Below are 27434 nucleotides of genomic sequence, written 5' to 3'. Positions count from 1 at the left end.
GTGTCCGTGCAATGATCGGGCTCCGCTTCTTGCACTGAATGTTTTACTTGGCGCTTTTCTCGTAGCGGATGGTTGTTTGTCATCTGTGGCCAATTCCATGGAGGTTCCTAAGGCGCTGCTTCAAGCAGCGTAAAAGATGGATCAAAATATGGCGCTAATGCAGACGCTGCATGAATAGCTTCACGCTTCAGGTAGCGTGCTGCACAACGCTGCTCGACGAGCTCATCAATGGTGTTCAGCTGTACCTCCGTTTGAAGAGTGGGAATGGATGTTTTACACATTTTTATCTGATGTATGCAGACCACGTCACTATACCGTGACGTCGTCTGCATACATCAGATAAAATATGTGCGGAATGGTGGCTAGGGGCCAGGTCAAAGGTAGGAGCGCCATGTTAAATAGTGTTGGTCCAGCATGGATCCTTGAGGGCCATCCCTCACTACGCTGAAGTGTCCTACACGTTTTTTACCAATCCGTATGGAAATACAACGGTCTTCTAGTAAGGGACTTACAAAGTTGCATACTCTGGGTGGGAAACGTAGCCAACGTAGAATGGCTAGAATCGCTGAGTGGCTGACATTGTCGTAGGCCTTGTGGACGTCCATTGTTAAAATGGTTTGGATTTTGCGGGATTTTCCTTCTAATAGCCCTATTATTGAAAGGTGTTCGAACGAATCTTCAGTCCCAAAATAAGGGCGAAAGCCAATCTGAGCTGGATGGTATCAGTTTTATCTTTCAAGCCACCATGACAGGCGCATAGCTAACATGCGTTCTAGTAGCTTGCAAAGTGTGGACGTAAGAGCTCTTGGGCGAAGGTTGCTTACCCTAGTGGGAGGCTTCCGAGGATTAGGGATTGGTACCACCTCAGCATGTTTCCAAGTGGTCGGGACATCTCCAGAGGTCCAAATTGTATTCAGGGCCTCAAGCATTCACTCTAGAGCTGGTTGTTCGATATTTTTAAACACTTTGTATGTCAGGCCAGCCAGCCCCGGAGCATTGCTCGATTTAATTTGGACAATAGCTGCAATAAACTCGGCCATTGTGAAATGTTTTTCAGTACCTTCAAGGTCCTCTTTGCCTGGAGGTGAGCCCGCTTCTGACGGGCGATTATTCGGGCTCATGAAATGAGGTGGAACATGGTCTAAATCCGGAAATAAATTCCTGACCACCACTGATGCAAACTGGCTTGGAGTCTGTCCAGATGCTATACAGGCATTGTCTGCGGGGTCCTTTGAACGTCTGCCGGTTCCCATGGACCGGAATGTGCGCTATATTGATCGAGTAGTATACGTTGCGTTTAGAGGTGCGCACCTGTCCTGCCATTGCTGACGAGAAAGGCGCTTTTCATGTCGCGTGCCGTTGCTGTTAGCTGGTGTACTGTGACTCTGCGTTCAAAAGTGAGTTCTCTAATAAACGCTAATTCCGCAATGCCACGAGCCGCCCACAGCCGAAGAAGGTGCAGATCCGGAGGAAGTCTGTTTCCCACTGCCCAACTGGAATAAGTTGCAGCTTGCGGTGCAGTGCGCAAAGCATCCTGTGGATCGACAGTTGTGAGCAGGATGTTGTTTAGTAGCGTTCTGAACAAGTCACACTGTGTAACCAAGTAGCAGTGTCTACGGCGGCGCTGGCAATGTGGGTCTAAAGCAATGAGTAATGGATAATGGTCACTACCCCAACAGTCTTGTTCTCAATCTCATGAAACAGCACGTGTACCACACCACCATGTGAGGTCTGGAGAGGAAGGCGGTGAACGGGGATCATCATAACCTCATGTTGTGGTGCTGGGGAGGGGCAAGCGAACTGTGAGCAGGTGATTGAGACGTAGTAGGAAGATGATCAGAAGGGCGAATGGACGATCGTACAAGCAAGGCTCGCCTTTGTGAGAGACACTCAATCTGCTCATGCAGAGCTGTACGTTCTTTGTCCAATTCGACAATTTCATCTGTAAGTTCATCTTCGAGCTCTGAGTTTTAAGGTCTTCTAGCGAAGCCTGTTTCGCCGCACCGCAATGCTTGATCATATGTTCGTGTCGCGGATGAACCTTCATTTACAGCAGGTTTTGCAATGGTCTCATCTTCGTGAAGTTGAAGCAGTGAAAAACGGTGCGATGTTTGCAAGGGGTCATTTGGTGACTCTAATGTTGGTTTCACGCAATGTTTTTGGGAGCGTACGCGGCGTTTCTCTATGGCGCGGCGCTTTACTGGGCAGTCTTTGACCGCAATATTATGGTCATCTTGACGGCAAAGGCCACAGCGACATTCTTTGGAATCAGAGTCCTTCGTAGAGATGGGCGCTAGAGATGGGCAGGAAGCTCTCATGTGGCCCGGGCGGAAGCACCGATAACAATGCACCACTCCGCGTTTGTACAGGTGGTGCTGCAAGATTCCTCCATAAAGGGAGGTGTGAGACGCAGGAGACAGAGGCCCTTGCAGCGTAACCAGACATATACAGCTAGAAGCAAAATGAAAGAAACGCGGGAGCGCGTGGCCTCTCTGCTTTCAAATGCGCTGTCAACAACAGGTGATAAGAAGCAGGACGCATCCAAAGTAAGCTTGGACGGCTGCTATTTCTGAGCATACTCTTGGTGCCACCCATTCTCATCTTGTGTTAGTGGCTGCGCTTTGCAAAGCGCGAAGGCCATGCGCTCCCGTGTTCCCTTTCATATTGATTCTAGCTGTACGTCCTTTATACATGTTGCGTGCTTCTACCACCTTATGTGTAAAACAGTCCGGGTCGACTCCTGACACGACATAACGTCAAATGTCAGATGAAGATGCAAGATAAGCTTGTACTGTCAACACGATTGTAACAGGTATGCCAGAGGCAGGCAGAGTTTTCAATTCTCGGAGCTGATCAATGTCGTTAAGGGAGCGCACCCAGACGGTTATAATGTTTGTAGGACGGTGAATAGCGAAGCCTTGAAATCCCGTTGTTCCAAGGCATTTGTCAAGGGTTGGTTAGAGAAGACGATGGGACAAAGTTTTAACATCAAAGCACTCACGCGGCTTCGCCACCACCTTGTAAAGCGGTGACTGTCCAGGCTGACAAGAAAGGCGCCCTTTCTTGTGGGCAGTTCCTTGGAGGCATGTTTCTGAGTCAGATGTCAATTGGGCAGCTCGTTTGATGGGAGACTTCGGGCCTGGGGGACGAAGGCGTTCCATGAGTCCGAGTCAAAGCTTCAGTGAGCGACGACAGCTATCACCGGTGCGACTTGGAGAAGAGCTGGTGGTTTATCAGCACATACAGCAAAGCTGCATCCTTCGTGAAATGAACGAAGCTGATGGACCACACTGGAAACACGTCTGATTCAGGCGGCACATCATCTTCCTTTCGCTTATCTATTGCTTTTTGATCAATTGTCGACACGTGTAGCATCTATTGTTTTGGCATATTAATGTACCTGGTGACAGTTTAGTGGCAGCATGTGTTCCCGTCTGCGAACTGGGTAACAGCTCCTCCCATTAAGGCATTAAGGATAATAAATAAGCGGCCTAACCAAGACACTAACAGTAATTTCATTTAAAACCAGAGTTTTGAGATGACTGCTAAAATATTTCGAGATTATTTAGATCTGTATGAGCAATATTCAAATTACGAGCATCGTCGGCATATATTAAGACTCTCCACTGTTATTTTGCATGGTTCTGCTTCTTTGCCCGTCAGCATGAGATCCAGCATCTAGCCGACCGAATAGGCGAGGCGAATGGGGCGCCCCTAGCCTTGCGCAATGACATCCTCTACTGCGTTGCCAACATCGTTGCCTCATTCTTCTTCGGCGCGTCGGATGCCCATGGCACCGCTGCCAGCAAAGAACTAGAAGCGTTACTGAAGAAGACTACCACTGTGGTGCGCAGTGCAGCGCTCTTCGAGGTGTGGCCAAGCTTTATCAGAAAGCTGCTGCTGCACACACCATCCACTGAGAGCTACAGAAGGAATGCCGTAATGGACGAGATAGATGACTTCATCGAGTAAGTAAAAAATATGTCTTACATTTGCTCGTACATAATCGTACATAATCCAAGCGGCACAATTATGAATGATGTGTTGTGAACATGAAATCGGAAACTGTGACATCAGAGTTCTCTCAAAGCTGAAATTTATTTTGCGAAACAGGTGGCCACTATTAGTGAAATCGAGCTCAGGTATTATTACTCAGCAATCAGCAGTTGCGTTTCCAGGTCGTTCATAAGCGTTGTGGCAAAGTTATGCAGTCACCGCATTTTTTGGTGTGGCTGTAACCGCCTAATAGGGTCATAAAAAATAGGTCACTGGCGTGCTAGAAGAGCAACTTTAAAGCTCTAGCATCGAGGACTGACAGTGTCAAAATTGATCTACGAAAGTATCGTTTCGTATCTCGCATAACCATCTGTACTGCTTTATTAAACAGCGGCCTAAGGTCGCAGAAAGGCTAGCCACATTACGCAAGTTGTGAGGTCAATTTCATCATCATCATCATCATCATCAGCCTGATTATACCCACTGCAGGGCGAAGGCCTCTCCCATATTTCTCCACTTAACCCGGTTATGTGCTAGCTGCATCCACTTGACCCCTGCGAACTTTTAAATCTCATCCGCCCACCTAACTTTCTGCCGCTCCCTGCTACGCTTTCCTTCCCTTGGAATCCAATCCCTTGGAGGTCAATTTATTTTCCCTAAATGCCGTTATTCAGGGGTATTGCATAACCACGTGCAAGTCAAGTTCATAAATGTCATAAACAAATCTACATTATGTATTTTAGGAGCTACCTGCTCCCACAATTAAGTCAAAGTACTCACCATTGCACGGTAGATACCTGTACTTGCTTAATGCAAATTACTTCTATCCATATGCTCCGTTTTGCAAATTTGTGAATGACCCGCAAATGTTTTTCATTCGTCCTTAATGGCGTCAGCTGCCGTTTTGAAGGATGCAAGCGCGTATTATTCCGAGTTTCGCAATCTACTATTTCAAAAAACGTGCTAGGTGTTAGTTTATTTTATTGACGTTTTTTTTTCTTATATCTGTTTACATAAGAGCGGCAAGCTTGGTTTCCATGTGACCGGCACTTTAGTCCCTATTCGCATCCAGCGGAGTCCCTATTCACATGCAGCGGCTGCGGACACCCGGAATGTTTAGGCAGCTATGCGTAATCTTGCTGCCGTTTCTGATTCCTGCCTTGTTTATTTATGTAAGGTTCTTTACCAATATGCATTTGCAGTTCCCTCTACATGGCGTTTTCTAATCACTTTCCCAAATAAAATATTTGACTTCACGAAGTACATGCTCCACTGACAGGCCAAGCTTGCAATAAAACTGAATTATTCACGTGGTAGTATATCTTTATTCCACGCATATCAAGTGTTCTACCTTATTTCAAGCCACCATCGTAGAAATAATTTGCTTTCCTAATCTTGCCTTTCTGCTGCAAATAATTTGTTTGCACTCTATGCCCCAGGCCAACCAAGCATGTAAAATTTAATCTGCCTTTCTTAGGGCTCGAATTTGCCTTTCATCTGTAATGGCATTCGTGTCGACATTTGCGTGAATGCGAACATCAACCAACAATTAGTAATTCACTTGCCTTCTTTCGATGTTTACTTTTGTTCTTTAAATCTGGAATGACATTCGTTTCATTTATCCTAGGTAAATAAGCCATCGTATACGCCATCGGTGCGAGTGCGGCAGAGCCCACCAGCGTAGTGTAGGGCGAATACACCAGGTGGCGTGAGGGAACGAGCAGCAACGCAAAGAGGAAGCAATTCTGGCTAAAAACAGAGATCGCAGTAGTGCCCGAGAGGCTGTCAGAGCTATCAAACAAGAAATCGCTCCATTCGATTAGGGTGAAATTAAGCCGACATCGGAGCTGTAGTACGAACGTGGTACATGGTAGAGCCAAATCTCTTTATGGGGTGGTCTTGAGCCTATAAAAATTTTAGTTATTTTATTTTGTATCTCAACATAAATAATGGCTATGGCTTTTCTTGTCAATTCTGCAACTTCTGTATTTGGTTTAATAATGATAATGCCTCTGCATAATCCCTGCCAATGACTTCAGTTTTAAAGCATTTCAGAGTTGGAGTGTAAATGTTCCCCAAGCTCCTAAAGAAACCTCATGAAGGGCTACCTAAATTGAGCTTACTCGTTTTTCTAACAACAGCTTGCAAAACGCCTACCGGCGTTACGCTGGCCGTGGCCGCTGGCACTTCCCCCCGATGAAGCAGGTCTGCATATGTTCGCGCTGTCGTCCGGCGATGAACCGGTAACGGGAAGTGGACTAGGCGAGCTGTAATCGTGCGCCAGTCGAAACACGACCAGCATCCGATGACAGCACTTCCTCAACACGTCTCTCGCGAGGCGTCCACGCCAAGGACTTTGTGATTTGGCTTTTCTTTGAAAGTTCTGTTTGGGCGCTTCGCCCCTATTTATTCACTGAACTATTGTTATGTACCTGCTACATTAAGGTGTGAGCAGTGGTTTTGCCTTACCTTACTGTTACTACTGTTACTGTTTTCGGGCATTTGACAAAGAGTTCTGAAATATAGGTGCAAGTTCAAAGGAGATGTGGGAAATTTAAATCTAATTTGCAATGAAGGCATTCGATTAGTCATTCCTGAGTGGAGATTGAAATTCGGTGTGCTGTATACCACGGAGCGGGTCAGGTATTTCTACGGCAATCAGGGTATATGCAGCAAAGGAGGAGGACAAAGTAGTTGAAAAAGCGTCGCATGTTTATATATGCGTTTTCAAACTTCCATTCCCTGCTGAACATACATGCGCATTAGAAGAAGCACAAAATATCGCGCCGAGGAGCCAACGTTCTCAGAAGATAAGAAAACTTGAGCTATGCGATAAAAGGCTGTTATTTTGAGCCGTAGTTGTGCGCATGTTGAGGGCGTGGTTCGAGAGGTTCATTTTAGAAGGAACCATGATTCTTGACCTTGTCTTGAAGTGTCTTTCAGTGTATTGTGTCGAATAGCGTACGCCGCATTTAATCAATTGGAGGTGATGAACAGTAGTAATGCTGACAAATATAATCTTGTCAGTAAAGGTGATGGAATATAGCAAAGCGATAATTGAGGGTATTAAAACGGTGACAGGAGAGCAACAACGTATACGTGCAGATCGTATCTTTTCGATAAAAGGGCCATTTCTGTTCATGAAAAAGAACTAAAGTGGTTCATGCCTCAAATAAAGTTAAAAGTTCATTAGTCGTTTGCTGTTTCAAAGTCAATAAATTAACAGCACAAAAATGTCATTTTAAGAGATCGTAATCTTCACCAGTCTAGTAATTTTCCCTAGAGAAGGCGACAATGCTTTACCTGAATGTGAATTGATTTGCAATTTATTTTTGAAGGAGCATAATAATACTAACTTGATGTTGTATAAGGCGTTCGTTGATCTGTTCGCTGCGCCTATATATAAACACAGGGCTGTTTTTAAAATAGCATGCCCTTCTAGGATAAAAAGACAAGAGGGCGTTCAGAATACCGTTGCTTATGCGATATGACTTAATAGTTACGCTGCAAAGAAAGGAATTAATTTGGTTCTTCTATACACTTGGCGATAAAAGTGTAACATTGTTTGGTGTGCCTGAATGTGGCTTGAGAAGCGCGGAAACATTTTTTTGGATTGTTGAATCCGCCAGGTTACCCTACCCAAGCCAGTTCATCGCAGGGCGCAACATCCACCTTTTATAATACAAAGCGCTCGAGTTCGCTTATTTAGGTATGGGGAAATCACCCAGCGGTGAGTGCAGTTTTGTGTTTCATTCTTAAAGACCTCGTTGAAAACAACATTTCTGTCTCCAAAGGAAACAGATTAAGAACTACGTGAAGACCCCCGACGCAGCAGCAGACCGAGACTTCATTCGGAACTACTTGAAGAAGGTTGAAGAATGCAAAATGGATCCTGAACCTAAATACCAATGTAAGTCATCAAAATTGCGTATTACTAATAAACAAGCGATATAAGAACTGCGAGAATGCAGGGGCTATACTTTGCTGCTATATTGCTAACTTATAGGTTAAATCCCAGAAGAGACTATTTCGGTAATTGGTTGACTGTATAGGTAATCCGGAGTTAATATTCATGCTATGACATAACATGAAAAAGGTAGCCACCTGTTCTGCCTTACGTTTTCAATAATTTTAGTTGTGCCAGGATAGTATTTTTGGCCTATATTACTTGCCATGTAGTAAAACTATTTAACATCAGTGCTGAACATGCCCTTCAGAAAACTCGGCGTCTTGGTAGGGGGCGTTGGCGTTGTTAGCGGAAAGCGACCAGCATGACTCCGGAAGGCAGTAACTGGCAGTTTATAATGCCGGGCACTGACTGGTCGTAGAGGTGGGCGATTTCAAAGAATACGTGATATGACTGATTTGGTAACAGCTTCAAAATCGGAATTCTGAATAAAGATGGGAGGGTAATGAAAATCATACATTCTCAGTTAGGCTTGCTGTCCTTGGCCTGCGCAGGCACGTTCGTATAGTTTGGTTAACAACGGCTTTAGAATGCATATCAAGTGGTCTTTGAATAACATAGTAGCATACGATAGTGCGTTCGGGAGTGTGGCGTCTCAGTTTTAGCAGGTCTCACCCGTGCCTCCCCACTCAATTCCTCGCTGGCGCAAAAACACTTTGCCATCCATGTATTCAATAATACCTTAATTTACGCTTCAGGTATCCGCCATATACTCTACGCATCCAAAGCTAAGCTACCACATAAAGTGCCAGAGCACGCATCATACACTGAATCTGGGTCCACATATGAATGAAACTTGCTTAACGCTTATGTGGAACCAGAATGAGTGTAGATATAAAGCGCGTATTTAAGTGTTCTCGACAAATCTTCTGCTCGCTTTACGGATAGCATGTATGAGAACAAGAAATCTGTGTTAGGGTTTAGGTCACCCTCCAATCTCCCAGTAGCTAAGCAATTTGGCAGCGCCTTCCTACTCTGCCATGCAGTGTAGTCAGGCGACGTAAAGAACCCCTGACGAAGGTGTTCTCGCCTACGTCACGTGTCAATTAGCATCTACCAGGAGCATGTTAATCAGTTTTCACTTATGTCGAGGCCCAAATGTCTGCAAAGCGGTTCGCTGTTTTAAAAAAAAGCTTGGCGACAGTCCAATTCAGCTTTAAACGCATGACGCAATAGCGTTAGCCTCCATATGGTTCATTACAGGCCCTCTGGCACATCCTTCTTCTGGCATCCACATGCATGCCCCCATCATATGCACTTTTTAATGTAGTCGAATGTATGTGTCTTGGTGGCGTATGGATAGCGTGTTTAACTCGTGACCCAAGAGCAAAGGTTCTGTTCCATCGATCTACCTACACATTTACATTTAGAGCAGTCAGCATTTTCTAGCGGTGCCGATGACATATTCTTGACGATCGCGACATTTAACCCTATTGCGTTAATAAAGCTTCGCATTTGTATCAGGATTTATAGTTTCTTACTGTCGTTGTAAAAGACAAATTGCTGAAATAAAACTCCTCGGGATCGAGGTGTTGCTGCAGAGCCAAAATAGCCTAAACGGGGCCCAAATCCCCGTTTTTGGGGCCCAGCGGCAAAACATCGGGAGTAAGTACTCAAAACAATAAACGTTGATGGTGGCGCCCTTCACACATATTCCACTGGGCAGCGTGAAGACCGCTGTTAGCACGTCTAGTGAACTGTTGAGAAGTTTCCTTGATGTTCAATGTCCAGGACAGCTCTGCGTTTTAAGCTAGCTTTCGGGGATGTGCTGGTGATGGTTGTGACGTGCTGCCCCCCTTGTTCCAGAGGGGTGGAAAAAATACAGTAACATTGCGATACGCACTGGCGAAACAAATTACATAACTTGATCTCAAAGCTAATTTGTGTGAACGAGTGATGCACAATGCGCGTTGGGCGCTGCACGTATTTGGAAACAGTCTGAAATTACATGGATAAGGCGAAGCTCGTGGCCGAGTTGACCAAGCTGAGAGAAAGCCGATATTTGGTCTGTGGTGAAAGCTAGCAGGTCACCGTGCAAATGAGTACAGAACAAGAATTCCCAACACAGACAGACAGACAGACAGACAGACAGACAGACAGACAGACAGACAGACAGACAGACAGACAGACAGACAGACAGACAGACAGATAGATAGATAGATAGATAGATAGATAGATAGATAGATAGATAGATAGATAGATAGATAGATAGATAGATAGATAGATAGATAGATAGATAGATAGATAGATAGATAGATAGATAGATAGATAGATAGATAGATAGATAGATAGATAGATAGATAGATAGATGGATGGATGGATGGATGGATGGATGGATGGATGGATGGATGGATGGATGGATGGATAGATAGATAGATAGATAGATAGATAGATAGATAGATAGATAGATAGATAGATAGATAGATAGATAGATAGATAGATAGATAGATAGATAGATAGATAGATAGATAGATAGATAGATAGATAGATAGATAGATAGATAGATAGATAGATAGATAGATAGATAGATAGATAGATAGATAGATAGATAGATAGATAGATAGATAGATAGATAGATAGATAGATAGATAGATAGATAGATAGATAGATAGATAGATAGATAGATAGATAGATAGATAGATAGATAGATAGATAGGAAAAGGCATATAGGTTGGCCGGAATAATTCAAATCTGGCCTACTACTCTGCACTGGGGAAGGGGAAGGAGAGAAGAAATAATATCATGATGGATGACGATGTGGGAGAAGGCATAATAAATACATACGCAGGCACAGTTGCTTGCTTTACAAGCGCAAATCAAGTCCGCTGGGGCACAAAAAAGGCAAAGAGCACGCACTGCCTGGACGCCCTTCCCCTTGTCCTGCCAAGCACTCAGCAGCAGTTCCTCCGACCGAGGCCTCTTGTCAACGCTTCAAGGAAGCGGCTAGCACACTTCTTTCGCACGCATACGCTATGCACACCAATAATATATGGTCCAAAGTCTCTGGAATACCACAAGTTGAACATTCCGTCGAGTCCACCTGTCCAATTAAATGTAAGTACTTGCGCGTGAAAGGCCGACTTAAACGAAGTCTATGTAGAAAGCGTGCCTGATGATGCGGAATATCACGCGGAACATAAAATTTCAATGTTTGATCTAGCCTTCTTGGACAACGGTGTCGGGCGTCTGGCTGGGCCCAGTAAGCTGCTGTAGCATTCTTCATACAACTGGTAAGAAGGCACGTCGTATCCACTCTTGAGAAAGGCCCAGCTGATTGGAGGCCATTGATGAGTGCGCTTTTCGAGCCAACATCAGCCTTTTCATTCCCAGGGAGCTCGCAGTAGAAAGCATGCCTGATGGTGCCGAATATCACGCGGAACACGAAATTTCAATGTTCGATCCAGCCTTCGATCCAGACAAGGAGAAATTAGACAGACTCATTAGAAGCACCTACAAGGCTGGGCTAGGTCTACCCAGAAACATTTCAACCGAAATATTTCTCTCTTGGGATACACAACACTGTAGAGGAGCTGATCACAGCACATAAGACAGCACAGCCACAAAAACTAACGAACTCTAAAGCAGGCAGACAAATTCTCAACCGCATGAGAAAAAATGTTGAACCACTAGCCAACCACCCAGGACCACTACCAAGAGGAGTGCGCGACAAAACTATCTCCCAAGCTTTGCCCAAAAACATGCATCCCTCCTTCCATGAATGCAGGAAGAAAGCTAGAGCTAGGGCCCTAGACAGAAAGTACCGAAATCACGATGGGGTATGTATATCGACGCCTCAGACTACAATATGGTTGAAGGTGCCTTTGCCATCTGTAGTACAGTAACGTCAGTAAATGCGTATCAGCCGCTTCGGTCCAAAATCCGCTACTCGGACCAGGAGGAAGAAGCCGCAATCGCTTTAGCCATCGCTACAACAGATGCGCACAAAATTGTCACCGATTCAAAAAACTGCCATACTTAACTTCTCGCGTGGGAGAATATCAAATACTGCAAGAAACATCCTCGCGGATATCAGACTCGACAGAGAGATAGAACTCGTATGTACACCTGCCCACTCAGGGAACCGAGGCAGTCAGGCTGCTCATCAACACGCTCGAGGTTTTGTCTGCCGAGCGGTGAAACCTAATGCCGAGGAACTTGAAATGGAAGGATTGCTCACATACAGCGAACTTACACAACAGTTGAAACTATCTCGGAGAGTGAACCCACCACCACACAAATCACTAACAAGACAATAAGAAATTGTTTGGAGGAAACTGCAAACGAACTTCTTCCCCAACCCTGCGGTTTACTCACACATATTTCTGCACAGCATAAGCTCATCATGCACTAAGTGTGGAGAAAAAGCCAACCTTAATCATATCCTGTGGAATTTCTCAGAGGACCCGCCTCCCAAGGCTCTCGTAGAAGCTCCCTCACTTGAATCCTGGGAGGAAGTGCTGCGTAACGCGAGCCCCGATATGCAATTGGGCGCCGTAAACAGCGCCGAAGAAGTCTCCGCAAGCCACCAGCTAACGGCCACTTGGCTCTTCCACTAAGACCCAGTAAGACTACTACCGACAATAAAGATTTCACTCTCTCTCTTGCGAAAATACTGCAGCATCAAGCAGTAAATTGGTTGGCCTGCGGAGAGCTAAAATATTAGGAGAAAAGACAATAGGCATGACGCTGGTACGCCAAACGCCTGCTTAGTATTTATTTGAAATACCCAAAACCCCAATAGGGCATCACATAGGGGGGATGTGGAAGAAAATCATGGTAGAACAAAAACAGGATAACAGCTGATGTTATGGTGCTAGGTAAGGGAAGTACGTAACTAGTCATAGTAATCTTTATACAAAACTAAGAAAAAATAGTCGGGCAAGCAACATTTCAACATAACCAGAGAACTGTAAAAAGAGAAAAATAAGTTCTTCAAGAGAGAATGAAAAAAGGTCGAAAGGAGAGTTTTAGCTGCAAAGACAAATAGGAAACGAGTAGACCTGAAATAAATTTTAATTTTGGCCTTAACACGAATAATAAGGAAGCCGTATCATGTCAGCAAATGCACTGAGCTTCGAATATTTTCGCAACAGATTGAAGATTGAGAAACAATTCTGCAACCTGCCTGGTTTTTTGACGTAGTGCGCAGAGCAAGAGAACTATAATCTTTTTCCACGATTACCTCCTTGGGTAGAGTATTCTACGCCATTTTAAGGTATTGTTTATGCCCGCGAATATGTAAATTAAACAAAAAAATTATCTCTGCCTCCGAGCTGAAAGGGGAAAAGTGTAGAATAAATTTTAAAATTTGTTTTATGCTTTTTGCATAAGCTGTTTGGCATCTCGGCACAAAATTTACAGCACAATAATAATTTATTTATTTTCAATGAAGTCGCAATTTATATTGTCAGTATCGGCGGGGAGGAAATTTGAAAAAGAAATATTCGTGTTTTCTAAAGGGTGAAAAATCGCCCTGGGGAGCAACCTTTATTTCGCAGAAAATTTATTTTGTTTGTTTCAATACACTAGGAGCTGAAGATTTTATTGCGACAATAAGCAATGTACTTTAACTAATGATGACACCTTAGCTTGATGTACAGGCCGCACAATTATCGAATTAGCTGCGAAAAATCCTGATGTTTGTTCTTCGTCACACTCGCAGACAGGTACCTCGTGGGCAACATCAACTCTTTCATTTCGGGAGGCGTTTTCGGGCCGACCAGTGCTGGACACTTGCTGCTGGTTAACTTCGCTGCACGTGAGAATGATATACAGAGTCGAGTGCATCGAGAGATCGACGAAGTTATAGGCTCTCTCAGGGCGCCTTCCTGGGAGGACCGAAAGAAGATGCCCTTCACCATGGCCTGTGTGTGGGAAATTGAGAGATGGCGTATGCGATCACCGTTTGGAATGCCCAAAGCGTGAGTTCGGGTACACTGTTGTCACCTTAGCTCACATGGTGTACCATCAATTTGAATACAAGCCGCGAACCAAGTGAGGCGGGAAATATTAAGGTACGACAGGGTTACCTATGCGCTTCGCGAGAAGGTTAGAGATGCCGTAGCGGAGAGTCGTGGGTACTTTCGTCTTGTAAATATTTTACTCGCCCTTACAATGTGAAGCACAGAAAGTTCTTCGTATTACTTTCAATCACATTCCACCTAGAGGGGTTCCAACCTGCGGATGTTGATGCGCAAGTTAAAAGCAATATATATCACGGCAAATAAACTCAGCAAAATATGACATTTAGTCGTTGGAATGCGCAGGTTTTTGCTAAGCGTTTGGGAGTCAAGACATGCATTTCCTACGCAATGGAAAATTTGCGCTAGCTATGGCCGTCGCTTACCTGATCACATTATGCCCACGTTGCATCTTTCCTACAATCTTTTGTCCATAAACACAGATAAAGTTAGGTCGCATTTTCTAAGTACCTTGTAACCAAAGGAAAGCTCTAATAAAATGTAGTGTGACTGCACTTTCAGTTGGGTATTCCAGCCTCAAGGATTAAATGCAACTTCGAAAGCAAATCATCAAATGTTTCCAAACATCAGCTTCAGCACGCATCAACAAATATAAGAAAATTAATTAGTGACATATACTACAAAGCCAACGCTCAAGTGAAACTGGAGCTTTTGTACCGGACCACATGAAAAGGAGTAGCGAGAAAATTTATTATACATGATTCGTAAATATTCTAATGTATAGTGCCTTAATTATGCTAATAGAGATAAGGTAGATGGTTTGCTCCCGTCGCCTTATAAGCAAGGTTTTCGAAACAATATTGTAGATTGGTGGAGGTCATTTGTTTTTTATTTGAAAATTTGCATGAGTGTTTCAGGTAGGATGACATCGAACGCAAAAATGTGAAATTTTCAAACTCAGCTAAAATTTTACGAGGAGAAAAATGTAGCCAAATGATGTAAAAATCACAAAGGATAATTTCTAGATCACTGCACTTTTCCTCCCTGCTATCTTTCCTTGCGGGTTGTGCGAAAACTCTGAGACCTGAGAGGTTATTTTCTCATTTTGGTTTCCATGAGAAAGACCTCCTCACATCAAAACTGAGATTTGCGGCTGAATATAAGTCGGTCATGGATTTCCCAGTGAGGAATTTCCTTTATTAACTAGTTTATGTTCCCTTCTTGCCCTGTTTCTCTATCCTCAATTTAGTTTTGTTCCGAAAATGCCCCAAAACATGAGAAAACAAACAACGTATTCGCAAACCTTTAGTAGGAATAGCCCCTCACCAGAAGGAGGGGGGGGGGCCTCCTTCTTCCTCCCGTGGTGCAGTTGAAAGCCTGGTAGTTTTTTCGCGCACATTCTACAGGGTATGTTTCGACACTGCTTAATAATTAACCACCCAAATCACTCTTTCACGCAAGTAAAAACACATTTCCAGCCTCAAGCTGAACCAGCGATTGTAAACGGAAATTCCATGAGGCGAAAGCGTTTACATAACGATTATAAACACACAACACAACATTCAGCATTACCTGTGGAAGCATTTTGATTTTAAGATGGATTGAAAAATAATTTGTACAGTTAGAGGACAATCTGAATAATGCATGCTGAAGCAAGTGCATCATAATAAAATACTAGTTTTGGTCTCAGAAAGGCCATATTTCTTCGTGCTTCCTGTTTTTTCGCTAAAGCGAGAAATCAATACCTAGCTATGTCAGTTCAGTTTTCTCGACCAGGAAATGAAATCAGAATTCAAAAACTTAGACGATATCCTCCTATTGGCGATTGGTGCAATCACGGTCACCATTAATCAAATGATGTTTCACATCTGCCTACATTACATTTTTGTCTTCTCTAAAATCTAAAAAAAAAAATAGAGTAACAAAGCACTCATCCGAAATGTACTAAGTACAACACCTGCAATTACTGAGAATAGCTCTGCGCAGGACATTGCCAAATAGAAAAAAACGTCACCAATCCGGAAGCAAAAGCAGTGCATCAGATTATTTCTCGCAGAAATATTCAACATGAAAATTATAGCCCGATTTGCATCATCTCGACAGAATGTATGTCGAGTTCATTATTCGACAGTATTGACAATCCGTGATGTGTCTAGTCTTCTCATCTCTTCCTCGCCGTCTTCGCCACTTCCTTTCTCAAGGGAGACTTTATTCGACTTAAGCTGCGTCCCTGTAAACGTAGCTTATATTGTTTACCGCTGTGAAATAATCCAAGACCCAATACGTTAAGGAATATAGAGCTTTCGTAAATAATGTAGCATCCGCACAAATACCTCGAGGATTCAACAAAGGACAGACAGGGAATGAAAAGCCACTCTCACCGAAAAGAAAACTATTGGCGATTAGACTGCAGGCTGTCTGGCATGTATGCAGAGGAAGAGGTGCATTTTTGGTCCAATTTCTTCTCTCAACTGAATTCACAGTATTAGGCATACTTGACGTCATGAAGACAGCCACATACTAGTTTTATAATTACCAAATTACCCCTCTGAAAAGTCCACTTCTCAAAACTTTGCCTCGACTTGCTAATTGAGGCTTCCCCCTCAACTATTGTTCAATGCTGCTTCATAAAAATTGCTCTTTTTCATATTTCGTCACAAAAGAAAACCTAATTTATGTTATTTTTCGTGAAAGCTTTGTTTTATTTTCTTCCAATTCGAACAGGAATTTCGACGATACTGTTGTGGACAACTTCTTCATCCCGAAAGACACTGTGGTTCTTTTAAATCTTTATGCCGTCAACAATGATCCGACGTACTGGAAAAACCCGCAGCGCTTCGATCCTACCAGGTACCTGAACAAGGACGGATCACTCGTGTCTAGGAGACCAGACCATCTTGTTGCATTCTCAGTGGGTGAGTTCCAAAGGAGCGAATTCCACGCTCTTGGCCAATAAAATAAGCGCTTTATAAAGAGAGACAATGTTTTGGAGATAAAGCGTGCAAGATTAGGGTCACAGAGCACAAGATGGCATTCCATTAGGGAAATATTACGGCTTCTTGTGCGTAGCACTACTAGCCGCGATCACGGATTTCGCCGCTGTCTGTCTGAAGCCCCCCACTCTCTCTCTTTGTGAATTTGTGGTTAGGTGGCTACGCGCGCGTCTCGCGGCTCAGCATTGAAGAGGTGGAGCGGCCGCAGAGCCCTAGCAGAAGCCGCTCTCTGTCCATCCATCTCTCCATGAACCTCAAGAGGAAAAAGGGAAAATGGCGACGACCGCATCACGCGACTTAACACCGAGGGGGCGGTACGACCGCATGGAGTAAGTCGGTGAGAGAGGGGCGTGTCAGTTGCGGATGCGGCGGCCGTCGCTGAGCATCGTTGCACAAGCGTGTGTGCGCTTGCTTCGCGTCGCAATGGACGAAGCCGGGCCATTTGGCACCGCGGCGCAGATTCGCCGCGCTCGACGTGCTGAAGTACAACGGTTACGAAGGCAGAACCAGAAAGCCGGAGGCCCATAAATCGACAGTTAAGTTTGTGTGCTTCTCCCAGAAACGAAGAGTTCACCGAAGGTCCACTGTCACGGGGGAGATTCCGAAGGGGCGGCCAAGGTCAAGTGGCAGCTTGACGCGAGTTTATTTATGACGGTCTCGCAGGCGGCCGCTCTTCGGAAGTGTTATAGGAACACATAGAAGCGGGTGACGCCGGTTCCGTCCGTTCAGATTCTCGGAAAATTCGCGCTTCGAACGTGCCTCAAAAGAGGAAAACCAGAGCAGTTAAAAAGCACAGCGTAAGCGCAGTGGTTGCGAGGTCCGCCCTAACTACTCTGTGTCTCGGTTTGAGGGGAAAGGGAGCGGAGTCCATAAATAGCGGCGACGCACGGGCTGGGGAGAATGCACGGCTGAGGGAGCTGCTGTCAGTATCTTCTCGGGAAGACGCCTGGACATACTTCCCTTTGAAACCGCCGCCCGCGCGCAACCGACTAAGGGCAGCGATCGGAATGCTTGGGCCTTAGGTTTGTGTTTTGTGTGTTTTGGAAGCGCAACCGTCGGTGCTGTTTGTCTTTGTGACTGCTGGCCACCTCTTGCGTGAGCTGAGGAATGATATTGGAGAGAGTTTAAATCACCGATGTTTGTGTGTGTTAATGCATAAAATGTATAACGGGGATAAGTGGTGCTGCGCACCTACTTCGTATCTGATTACTTTTTCAAATCGGCCATACTTTTTTTCTTTGTCGCGTTTGTTAGTAGATCTGCAAAGGGAGGTCTCTCTAAGACGGCGAATGACTAGTCGGCAGAGTGAATCCGTATACATGAATTGCTCTTGTACTAGACAAGGTGATACATTCCATAAATTTTGAAACTCTTAATTTAAACAGGCGGGTGCTTCTTCTTTGTCATATCCGGTATGGCTATGACGTGCTGGGACACGAACATAGAGCTGTAAAAGTTGATATCCAACGTCTTCTCTGGTTTGCGACACCATGTGACTATATATATATATATATATATATATATATATATATATATATATATATATATATATATATATATACACATATTTAGTGTACAGAGTGAGCAAGAATATCGCTACACGACGTGAAAGAGCAGTGAACAAAAGTAGAGGGAAGTCAGTCCGGAAGTCGAGCCAACGTTTGAATAGTGGACTTGTCTTCGTCTGGACACAGACGAAGATAACTCCACTTCTCGAAAGGTTGGCTCAATCCATTCACCTGTGATCCTCGCAGTCTTCAATTCAGTATATAAGATGGTACTTATCAGTGGTATATTAATCCATGCTATCTTCTATTGTATAAAGATGTCAAATACGGTGTAAACCATATGAGCACAGTAATTGTGTCCTAAAACGGTTCACAACGCCAATCACTCAATCTTTGGCATTGCTCTTCACCCTCCTCAGCGCCAAAAAGGATCCGTAGCTTTCCGCAGTTTCTAGCAGCAGGGCGAAGTACTGGTGCACTAAGCAATAATGCTGGCTTCTGAGGCTCGCACGCGACTACCGGGGCACGTATAAATCGAGAACTTTCCGAGCTTCATTTCTAAGAAAACACGGTAATGATAGTCTCAGCTGATAACACGGCATAGGTGTTATGAGCATGGTATCTGTTTTACGAGCATTCCTCTGATAGTTGGCAGTACTACATAGCCGGGCGGTAATTTGAATGTGGTCCCGAGAGACCATAATATGCGCCACCCGGGAGAATCTGCCAGCTGCCAGCAATAGGGTGGGGTGCAAACTTATACCTGGTACCCTTGAATCCAAAGGCCTACGCCATGCAGGTATGTCTTGGTAAAACGACCTGAAGCCAAAAGGTTTTCGTCTCAGCCGCAAGGTACAGATGTCACGCCATCTATGTACGCCGTAGGGCCTTTAAATAATAGTAAATAATTTCAATTAGCCTGCAAAAATTATCTCATAGCATTTCACGGTTTTCCCTTTCTAATGGGCTTCGTTTTGCGGCTCACACTAAAATTATTTAGCTTCAGGACTTTTGACTAAGACGTGCGCACTGCGTCCAAAACTCCAGGAATTTTATTAAGCGATCGCGCAACTGACTCTTCGGCCGGAAAGGCGTAGCTAACGCCGTAACTGAGAATTCAATAAACGTGTCGGAAAAACTACGCACTGATTACGTATAGAAACTGTATCGCAAGCCGTCATTGTACAATGTTAAGGTTTTTGTTACACTGGTTTTATTGTGATTTAGCATTCGCCTGCTGGTCAAGTTGGAGGATGCTATGATATGCGATGATATGTAGAAGAGTATGCTGTTTATTGTAAATGTAGGTGCTCACCAGAAAGTAAAGATATCGAACACTACCGAACTAAGAGACAGTTTCTCAATGCCGAAAATTTACTGAATGAAAAGGCTGTGCTAAAGGCGCTATCGCATCGACTCTTGAGACGAAGCATTAGCATAGTAACAAAATACTTTCCAGGCTTCTTTTGTCACAATGTGCAGCTTAAAACAACGTACTGAGAGTAGGTGTCAAATAGCGAAGGCAAAAAAAATATGGCTGTCGCCTAACTCGGCTAAGCCTGGTTATCCAAGCGAAGGCATTGTCATGCTTTGTTAAGCTGTGTTTCTAAGCCTGGTTAGACTCATATAGACATTCATATGAATTGCATCGTTTATTCGCGGTGTGTTTTTACGGTAGCAAATACTATGCGATGGCCGGTGAAATAACTTTTCGCTGTTTAGGCTTGGCTAGATAGCAAGTGGAGTTCAACCGCTAGCTCTGGAACACCTTGTCTATAGTAGTTCCTGTTGGGTGCTAGCAACGTCCGAGTCCATCATTGACTACAGTCCTCAGCGGCACAGGCCGAACTGCGAGTTCAGGCTTAAACTGAAGTTCCTTCCTGTACAACACGCACATCTGTTGATGATTGGTACATACTGGAAAACGCGTTGCGATGACACTGATTGTCTGTTAGATGGTTTTTCCCGAAGCCACGTAAACACTTTAACTGGCAATACCTCTGCTTCTAAGTCACGCACAACATGTCATAAACGGCAACTGCACTCGAAATCAAATGGCGAATTGCTCAGATACCCTGCTTTCGTAGACCCCAGAATGTCGGATTATCAGAGTAAACTCCTTGTCTACGTGACCATCCCGATGGCGTAGGCGGGGCCAACCGATTCACTTCATCCACAGCTCTTCATGGCGACACGGCAGTGAGTATCCACACTATAATTTAATTATGTTATCCATCCTAGGTCTCATCCGATGCAGAGTGGTGTCTACGGTACACAGTCGAAGCACTGGTTTCGGGACGTGGCTGCTATCTAGCTTTCAGTGAAAGTCAAGCAAGCGTCTCACGCTTCTATAGGTATATGCAAGCGACGAGACCAGTGATTGCCGTAGATGCGAGGTGAGCGAGCGCTGCTGCGGCGAGGGGCACGTGGCGCCTCAGGTGTTTGACACATCTCTACTCCTCGACTTGAGGGTCAAAGGTACCGCTCCCATCACATTGGCTCGACGGGGCAACTTGAGTTTTCGCTTTAGTATAAAATTGGTTTGGCGTGGAGGAGCAAACGGTCTCAAAATGGCCGACACACCGACCTGCTCGGCTGCTCCTTCCTCTACCACGCTTCCCGCTACCGCAGAAAACGCATTGCGATGTGCTTGTTGACGGGCTTTCAATATAAATGCCCTTGTTGCGGCCTGTCGGGTCTTGACGATGTAGTCGATCGAGGTCATAATGAGAGGCCTACACTTTCCATCGTCGATCTTTGTGGAGTCGCCGCTACTTTGGGAGAAGGAGGGCGCACAATCTGAGCCGCAAAAGCGGGCTACATTAGTGCTTCACGGTCGTCAGCATAAATTTGGCTGGCTAAGTCGAGAATGAGTAAAAGTTTAGACCGGGCTCTTAAAAAGTATTGTAGGTAACATAACTGTGCACTATTCTTCTCTAATTTTGTCAAGGTTCGGAACATATTTTGCGATTATTAGATACCAGTTGGCGTATAAGGAAATAATGCAGAAGGGTGAGGAACCCCGTTCGTATCAAAACCATATCAGAATACTAAGTAACCCTGTGTTCAATGAGGCTCACCGTTTTCTGTGTGTCGTAAAGAGTTTTTGGACGTCAATCTGCACCTGATTAAACTCGTGACAGCGACGAGCCGAGCAAAGGTCCTTGAAATATGTTATAGGAAATACATTACACTGCTAAGAGCGGTCATGTTAGCTTGCTCTAAAATACTGTTCGCATACCAGAAGGATGTCAGTATATTTCTCTAACAACTCCAATGCTGGATTGTCGGCGGAACGTGCGCAGGCGTGTTAAACTCTTCCGGAGTGATCCCGGGGGCCTGGAGTGTAGACAGGCTGGAGTCGATGGACAAATGACTGCACATTACAGATGAGGACAACAAGAATCTCAGATAGCTGAATATTCTGCTTTAGTCAGCGCTCCTCATTGTGCTTCCAAACAAGCCGTAATACATTCGACACAAAAGTGAGCGAAGAAAGCACAAGTTGCGAATTTAGGCTTTTGGTAACGAGAGGATTTGAACACTACCTGAGTGTGCTGGGTCCAGAAACGGTCCGGATATATGTCATGATCACCTGATATGTCTAAAATGAAAGTAGCGCGCCTCTGTAAACTTAAATATGACGCTCTTAACGCAATTTCTCGAAATTATTAGAGATCAGAAGGGGCCGCACACTATGTGCCTTGTAGGGCGTTTTTCTATTTCATAGAATGTTCACAGCTCATTTCGGAGACGGAGGATCGCAGACGCCTAAAGCACCTCTCGAAACTATTTTTGAGGCCGCTAGTGAGGCTACTATTGAATATACGGGCTAACAACATCAGCCTGGTAATTTGAAATATTGCGCAGACGTAAGCCGGCTTGCCTAGAGCACTCGACATTTATTGAACGAAAAACTGAAACAAATTAAAACAAGCGGTGCTTTCCAACAAATAGTCTGCACTCTAGGTCTGCAGTTTATACGAACGTTAAAAGCTCAACCCCGCCGAGTGGTTCAGTGTTTAGGTGCTCGACTGCTGAGCCCAAGGACGCAGAATCGAATTCTATCCACGGTGGCAACGTTTCGACGGAGGCAATTATTATAAAGGCGCTGGTATGCAGTGTTATATCAGTGCGCGTGAAAGAACCCCAGACGGTAGAAATTATCCGGAAACCTCTAATATGGCATCTGTCATAGCCTCAGTTTCTTTGGAACTAAACCCCATAAATCAACCTAAACCCTAACAAATAGTACCTGTAATGCAATGTAACACGCGGAAAAAACAAGCTGCAGAAATATTGGAGACGGCGGAGCCTGCAGCGCGCTAAAACTCTTCTCGGTATTCTTTCTCTGTCCAGTTTTAGCGCTCTGTTTCTGTTGAAAAAGAGCTACCTGCCTTGTGCTGTTTCTTGCAACATCTGATGTCGACTGATATTTTTAAGTAAGAATCTCACCACCCGCCGTGGTGGTGCTGTGGTTATGGCGCTCGACGAATGTGAGCAAGGATGCGGGATCAAAACCCGGCAGCTACGGCCACTTTTCGAAGGAGGCGGAAAGCTAGACGTCCGTTTTCTGTACGGTGTCAGTGGACGTTAAAGAACCCCAGGTGGTAAAAATTTCCGGATTCCATTATAGCGTCTCTACTAGCGTGAGTTGCATTGGGACGTTAAACACTATAAACCAAACCAAACTAGGAAATTTAGCTGCAATCAAGTGTGAACAGGCTGAATTATAAGGCTTCATAGGGCTGCGTCTAGAAACGCAAATATTCGAAAATACATACGGCGCTAATATCCGTCTTCAACATCGTCTGTAGGTCAGTTAAATATATTTATTAACATCGCTGTTTTATGACCTCTTGTGTTTAACGCATAGGTAACGGAACAGGCGACCGCACAGTTAAGCATACTTAGAAGTGTCACGTACTCTAGTACGATTTCTTTCGGCGGAAACGCTAGTGCATACGTGTGTCGAAGAAGGCCAAGGGCTGTTACATTCCGCTATTAATCCTGAAGTTTAACGTGACATCATCATTCATATTTTGTGAAGGTAAGTTCATAAATACTGGAATTAGCAAGCGATGATCAAGCCGATACTTATATAACTATGCAGCTCTCCGCCATAACTGTCATGGAGCAATAATGCCGCTTCAGTGGTCATGTTGTCCAGGAGCAGCACGTCTGTATCAGGCGACGCGGCAGGCCATACCCAATTCTTTTATACTGAGCGCCCGGGGCTTTTCTCATTTATTCAAAGCTGCAGCCTAAATGCGCAAGTCTTCATTCGGTGCTGGCCACGCGTTTTCTTACACCCTCGTTTCTTAAAAGCCGGCTGTTGATTTGTTGCTGAATAGTTAAGAGTGCCAGTTTTGTGGCAGGTCTTAAGGACTTTCGAGCATATTGAGCCGAGCGGCGATAGGAAAGGTTAGGAGACCAACATATTTGCGCAAGTAACTGTCTGACTAGTCGAAAAGAGAGTTAATGCTAAAAAATCGATCCATGTTTAATAAGAGCATACACAGATTAGTTTTCAGTCTTAACTTGGTAGTTTTAAGAGAACAAAGAACGATTCTTAATTTGAAGTTGACTTTGCGAGAGATTCCCTAGTTAAAAAGTCCAATGAGTCACAATACAGATTTCTCATATTAAACTCGTACCAATGTCATACAATCTCATAAGTTTCTCATACGTTGAATGAGATCTGTATGAGATGATACGAGATTTATACGAGTTTATTCTGAGTTTACTATGAGAATTTTTATGGGGTTATTGTGACTCATGGGGTTTTTTTCTAGGGTTACGGTAAATTGCGCTATAATAAAGATCCACTCTTATGTCCAGGAAAAGGCATGTCATCTAGTTCAATTCAGCATACTAATCTAATCGTCCTCAGTACTATATTCAGGTTGTTACAATTTATGAATGGACTCCAAAAGCCGAATACGGTCACATCGTAAAGAGATCTTCTCCAATGCTGTACCGACCATCAGTCTAAGCGTGGATCTGGCCAGTTTGGTGAGGAAAGAAGTATGCTGCTTACTGGAAGTGTTCTCGGCGTATAGTTCTGCAATAACATAGGTAGTGAAGCTTTAAATGACTGGTTTGCCTTCTTCTTATATACAATGCCCCCAATGTCTTTCACTCACCCAGGAAAGCGGATGTGCCCGGCCGAACAGTTCTCGTACATGGAGGCATTCCTGATGGCCACGCTGCTATTACAGAAATACAGAGTCGTCCTTGACCAGCCGAAAAACTTGGACCTCGAAGATCACGTGATCCGCCGTGGACGCATTGATCATGTCAAGCTTCGCTTCATACCACGTGCCATCAAGCAGGCGTGATACGTGTATTCGATGAGAACAAGACCAGGTATCAGTGGCGTCTATATTGACTGCTGTACTTGTTTAGCTTGTTGCGTTCATATATTTAGCAATGTACTATCTTTATGAGAGTAAAGTGATTTTTTAAAGAGTTGTTTTATTTACTGATGAAAAACATGCGTGATGCTGTAACTATTCAAGTCCAACATGCTTACGAGCTGAAGAAGTAATAAAAATGTTCATAGTTCTTGAAGGCTATTAAACAAAGTTCTCAGAAAAGAAGAAATATTCTTCGTGACCAACATAGACTGCTTAAGTAGAAAACATTCGTTTCATGGGATGGCTTTGGCTTATACTCAATTAATTTTCTGGCACTTTGCAGTGATTGTCATTTACTCCTAATTTCTGATCTGTTTAATTCTCCTTACAGCGAGGCCACAACAAGCCCTTTCTGTGAATTGTTTCCGCAAATAAAAAAACATAGAGGCGCGCTGTGACGCATCTGTATGGATTTGCACAGTGCGCTGTTTTAGGAAGCACATAGTTACGGAATGAAGCAGAATACCTGTTACATCTTCCCATTATCTTAAGATGCACGACCATTTGTGTGCTGATGAATGCTTCGCGAAAAGGTGAGCGACAGAAAAATCTACCAAGCATGTCCATTGGCGGAGAAAGCAATGCGAAGTTGGGGGCAGCAGCTGTGTGAAAGGGCACGTACTCACTCGATCGGACCCTACCTTCCTTTTTGTCCTTTTTATTATAATGACTTAAATGTGTACTAGTCAATTTTCATTGACTCGACTTTCCTTGTATGTTTCCATCACACCAGCACTGCGGTGCCGTAGAGCGTTGTTCTCGGTGTGCTGCCTGTTAGGCAGCCGCCCATTTTATTGTCTTTGACGCTTCCTTTGGCAGCGCCATATTTTAGTGCAAAACATCGGATTCTAAGTAAAATTACGCGCACAATCAACACCACCGTCAGAAATTTCCAGTACCATAAACCATTTTAGTCCGCTTAGTCTTCATTCTGAATGGCTGAAGGCAGTAATATTGCCCTTTCTGGCATACATCCTAAATTGCTAGAAATCGAGAAGCTTGGTAGTCAGTAATGGAAGCAATACTTGACCGCACCGAAAGTCAGATGTGGGTCCTGGATGCCGAACGTGAAGCAAATGGCGAATAAAAGTGGGCGAGCGATATATATTGTGAACCAGCGATGACGAACAGTCTCGCTCTGCATATTGTTTTTCCCAGTCTGCCGAAAAAGCTGGAAGCAAATATATGTAAATAACCAAAATCGGTATCACAACTTAAACACGTGGTCCACCTGAGAAGAGGGTTGAGGGATGAGGCACCACAAGCATCTAAGTCCGCCGGTTTGTTCATAAATTGCAGACGTGCCAACTGTGAGAAATGTTACTTTTGCACCAATACGTCTTTTAAAACAACTTCAATTGTGAAGCATGTGTACAATGTTGTGAGCTAGTCTATTGAAAATATTAAAGAGAATACCCAGCTTTTTATACACTGTAAAAGAACATTTGCGAAAAGAAAAAACAGAAATTCTATTGCAAATTTAATGACACAACTTTTTGGTTCTCATTTGTTTTCTGCTTACAATTTCTGAGTAAATTTGACAATATTGTTAGTGTGTTTTCTGTAATTCAACAGAAATTGAAATTTCCTAGTATTTGGTAAAAAAACAGGCTAGTTTCTGATTTCACAAAACTTGCTTTCAATCACTTCTCTGTATACAACATAAATTTTATGTTTTTACTATTTTGTTAAAAAACAGGCGAGCTTGTAATTACACATTATTTTGCTATTAATGCTTCTAGTTTAGATCTACAGATATATACTGTTCCTGCCAGTTTGTGATGAAAGCAAGGTAATGTGTAATTGTATACAATTTTTCGCTCATTGGTTGCCTGCAAGTGTATATAAATATTTTGCCCTAACCTTCTATGTTTTCCCTACGTCCTAAACTCAGCACTGGGCCGGACGGGACCCATTAATAGTCCGAGTTGAGTGCAAACTGTGTCAACAGTACACTGAGCTTAGGAGGGAACACGAGGAGGAAAATTACCAATTGGTAACCTCAAGTTAACACAGAAAATTGAAGGAAATGGTGCCAGCTTCCAAGTTTTACATTTTGTTAAAAAATTCAGAATTTGTATTTATTGCTGCTGTGTTGGGTTTTATAGCAAATAGGCACCTAAGACCATCATGCACCAAACTCAGGGTAAAGCAGTTCCTTTTAAAAATAAGTCAGAGCTTGTTTATTACCTTTACTTCTTTAAAAACATCTAAAAACAGAAGACATTTCGACAATGCCATTCTTTCCTAGCAAGAGAATTGGATGAAATAAGGGGGGGGGGGGAGGTGCTCACTATAGAAACCCGTAAAATGTTTCCTCCTGATTTCCTCTAATGTCAAACATGGTATTAAACCTTAGATTACTGTCAGCTGTTCATTGCTTGCCTCACATGTAGGTTTTCCTTGTCCGAGGAGTATGAAGTTGTGCGTGAGATGTGTACGTGCAATGCGGGGGCGACATAGGATTACTTCAAACAAGCGCTCTTTATGACTGGATGACTTGCATTCTTAGACAATTAGCTTGACCAAGTGTAGGTTGGTGTTTGTTTTGTAATTCGTCCATTACAAAGCCCCTGGTCTTCACCAGTGGTGCTAGTGAAAACGAAAGATGGCTCGTTTCGCTTTTGTAT

The 27434-nt window shown here is 43.9% G+C and overlaps 1 protein-coding gene across 1 annotated transcript in view; it reads left to right on the top strand.

Moving 5' to 3' along the window:
• LOC146177103 (cytochrome P450 2A13-like) overlaps positions 1-25434 on the top strand; it is a 43648-nt gene extending 18214 nt beyond the window's left edge. The window contains exons 5-9 of the mRNA XM_084581466.1: positions 3664-3968; positions 7791-7906; positions 13626-13884; positions 16609-16799; positions 24536-25434. Coding sequence (XP_084437592.1) covers positions 3664-3968; positions 7791-7906; positions 13626-13884; positions 16609-16799; positions 24536-24726 — 1062 coding nt within the window. The 3' untranslated portion in view covers positions 24727-25434. The remainder of the gene's footprint in view (positions 1-3663; positions 3969-7790; positions 7907-13625; positions 13885-16608; positions 16800-24535) is intronic.
• The last annotated feature ends 2000 nt before the right edge of the window (positions 25435-27434 follow it).

Source organism: Amblyomma maculatum, chromosome 10 (genome assembly GCF_055883805.1).
Source record: "Amblyomma maculatum isolate TAMU_Amacu chromosome 10, ASM5588380v1, whole genome shotgun sequence".
Classification (NCBI taxonomy): Eukaryota; Metazoa; Arthropoda; class Arachnida; order Ixodida; family Ixodidae; genus Amblyomma; species Amblyomma maculatum.
Note: the sequence above shows the minus strand (reverse complement) of the source record. Positions and strands in the feature narration are given on the sequence as shown.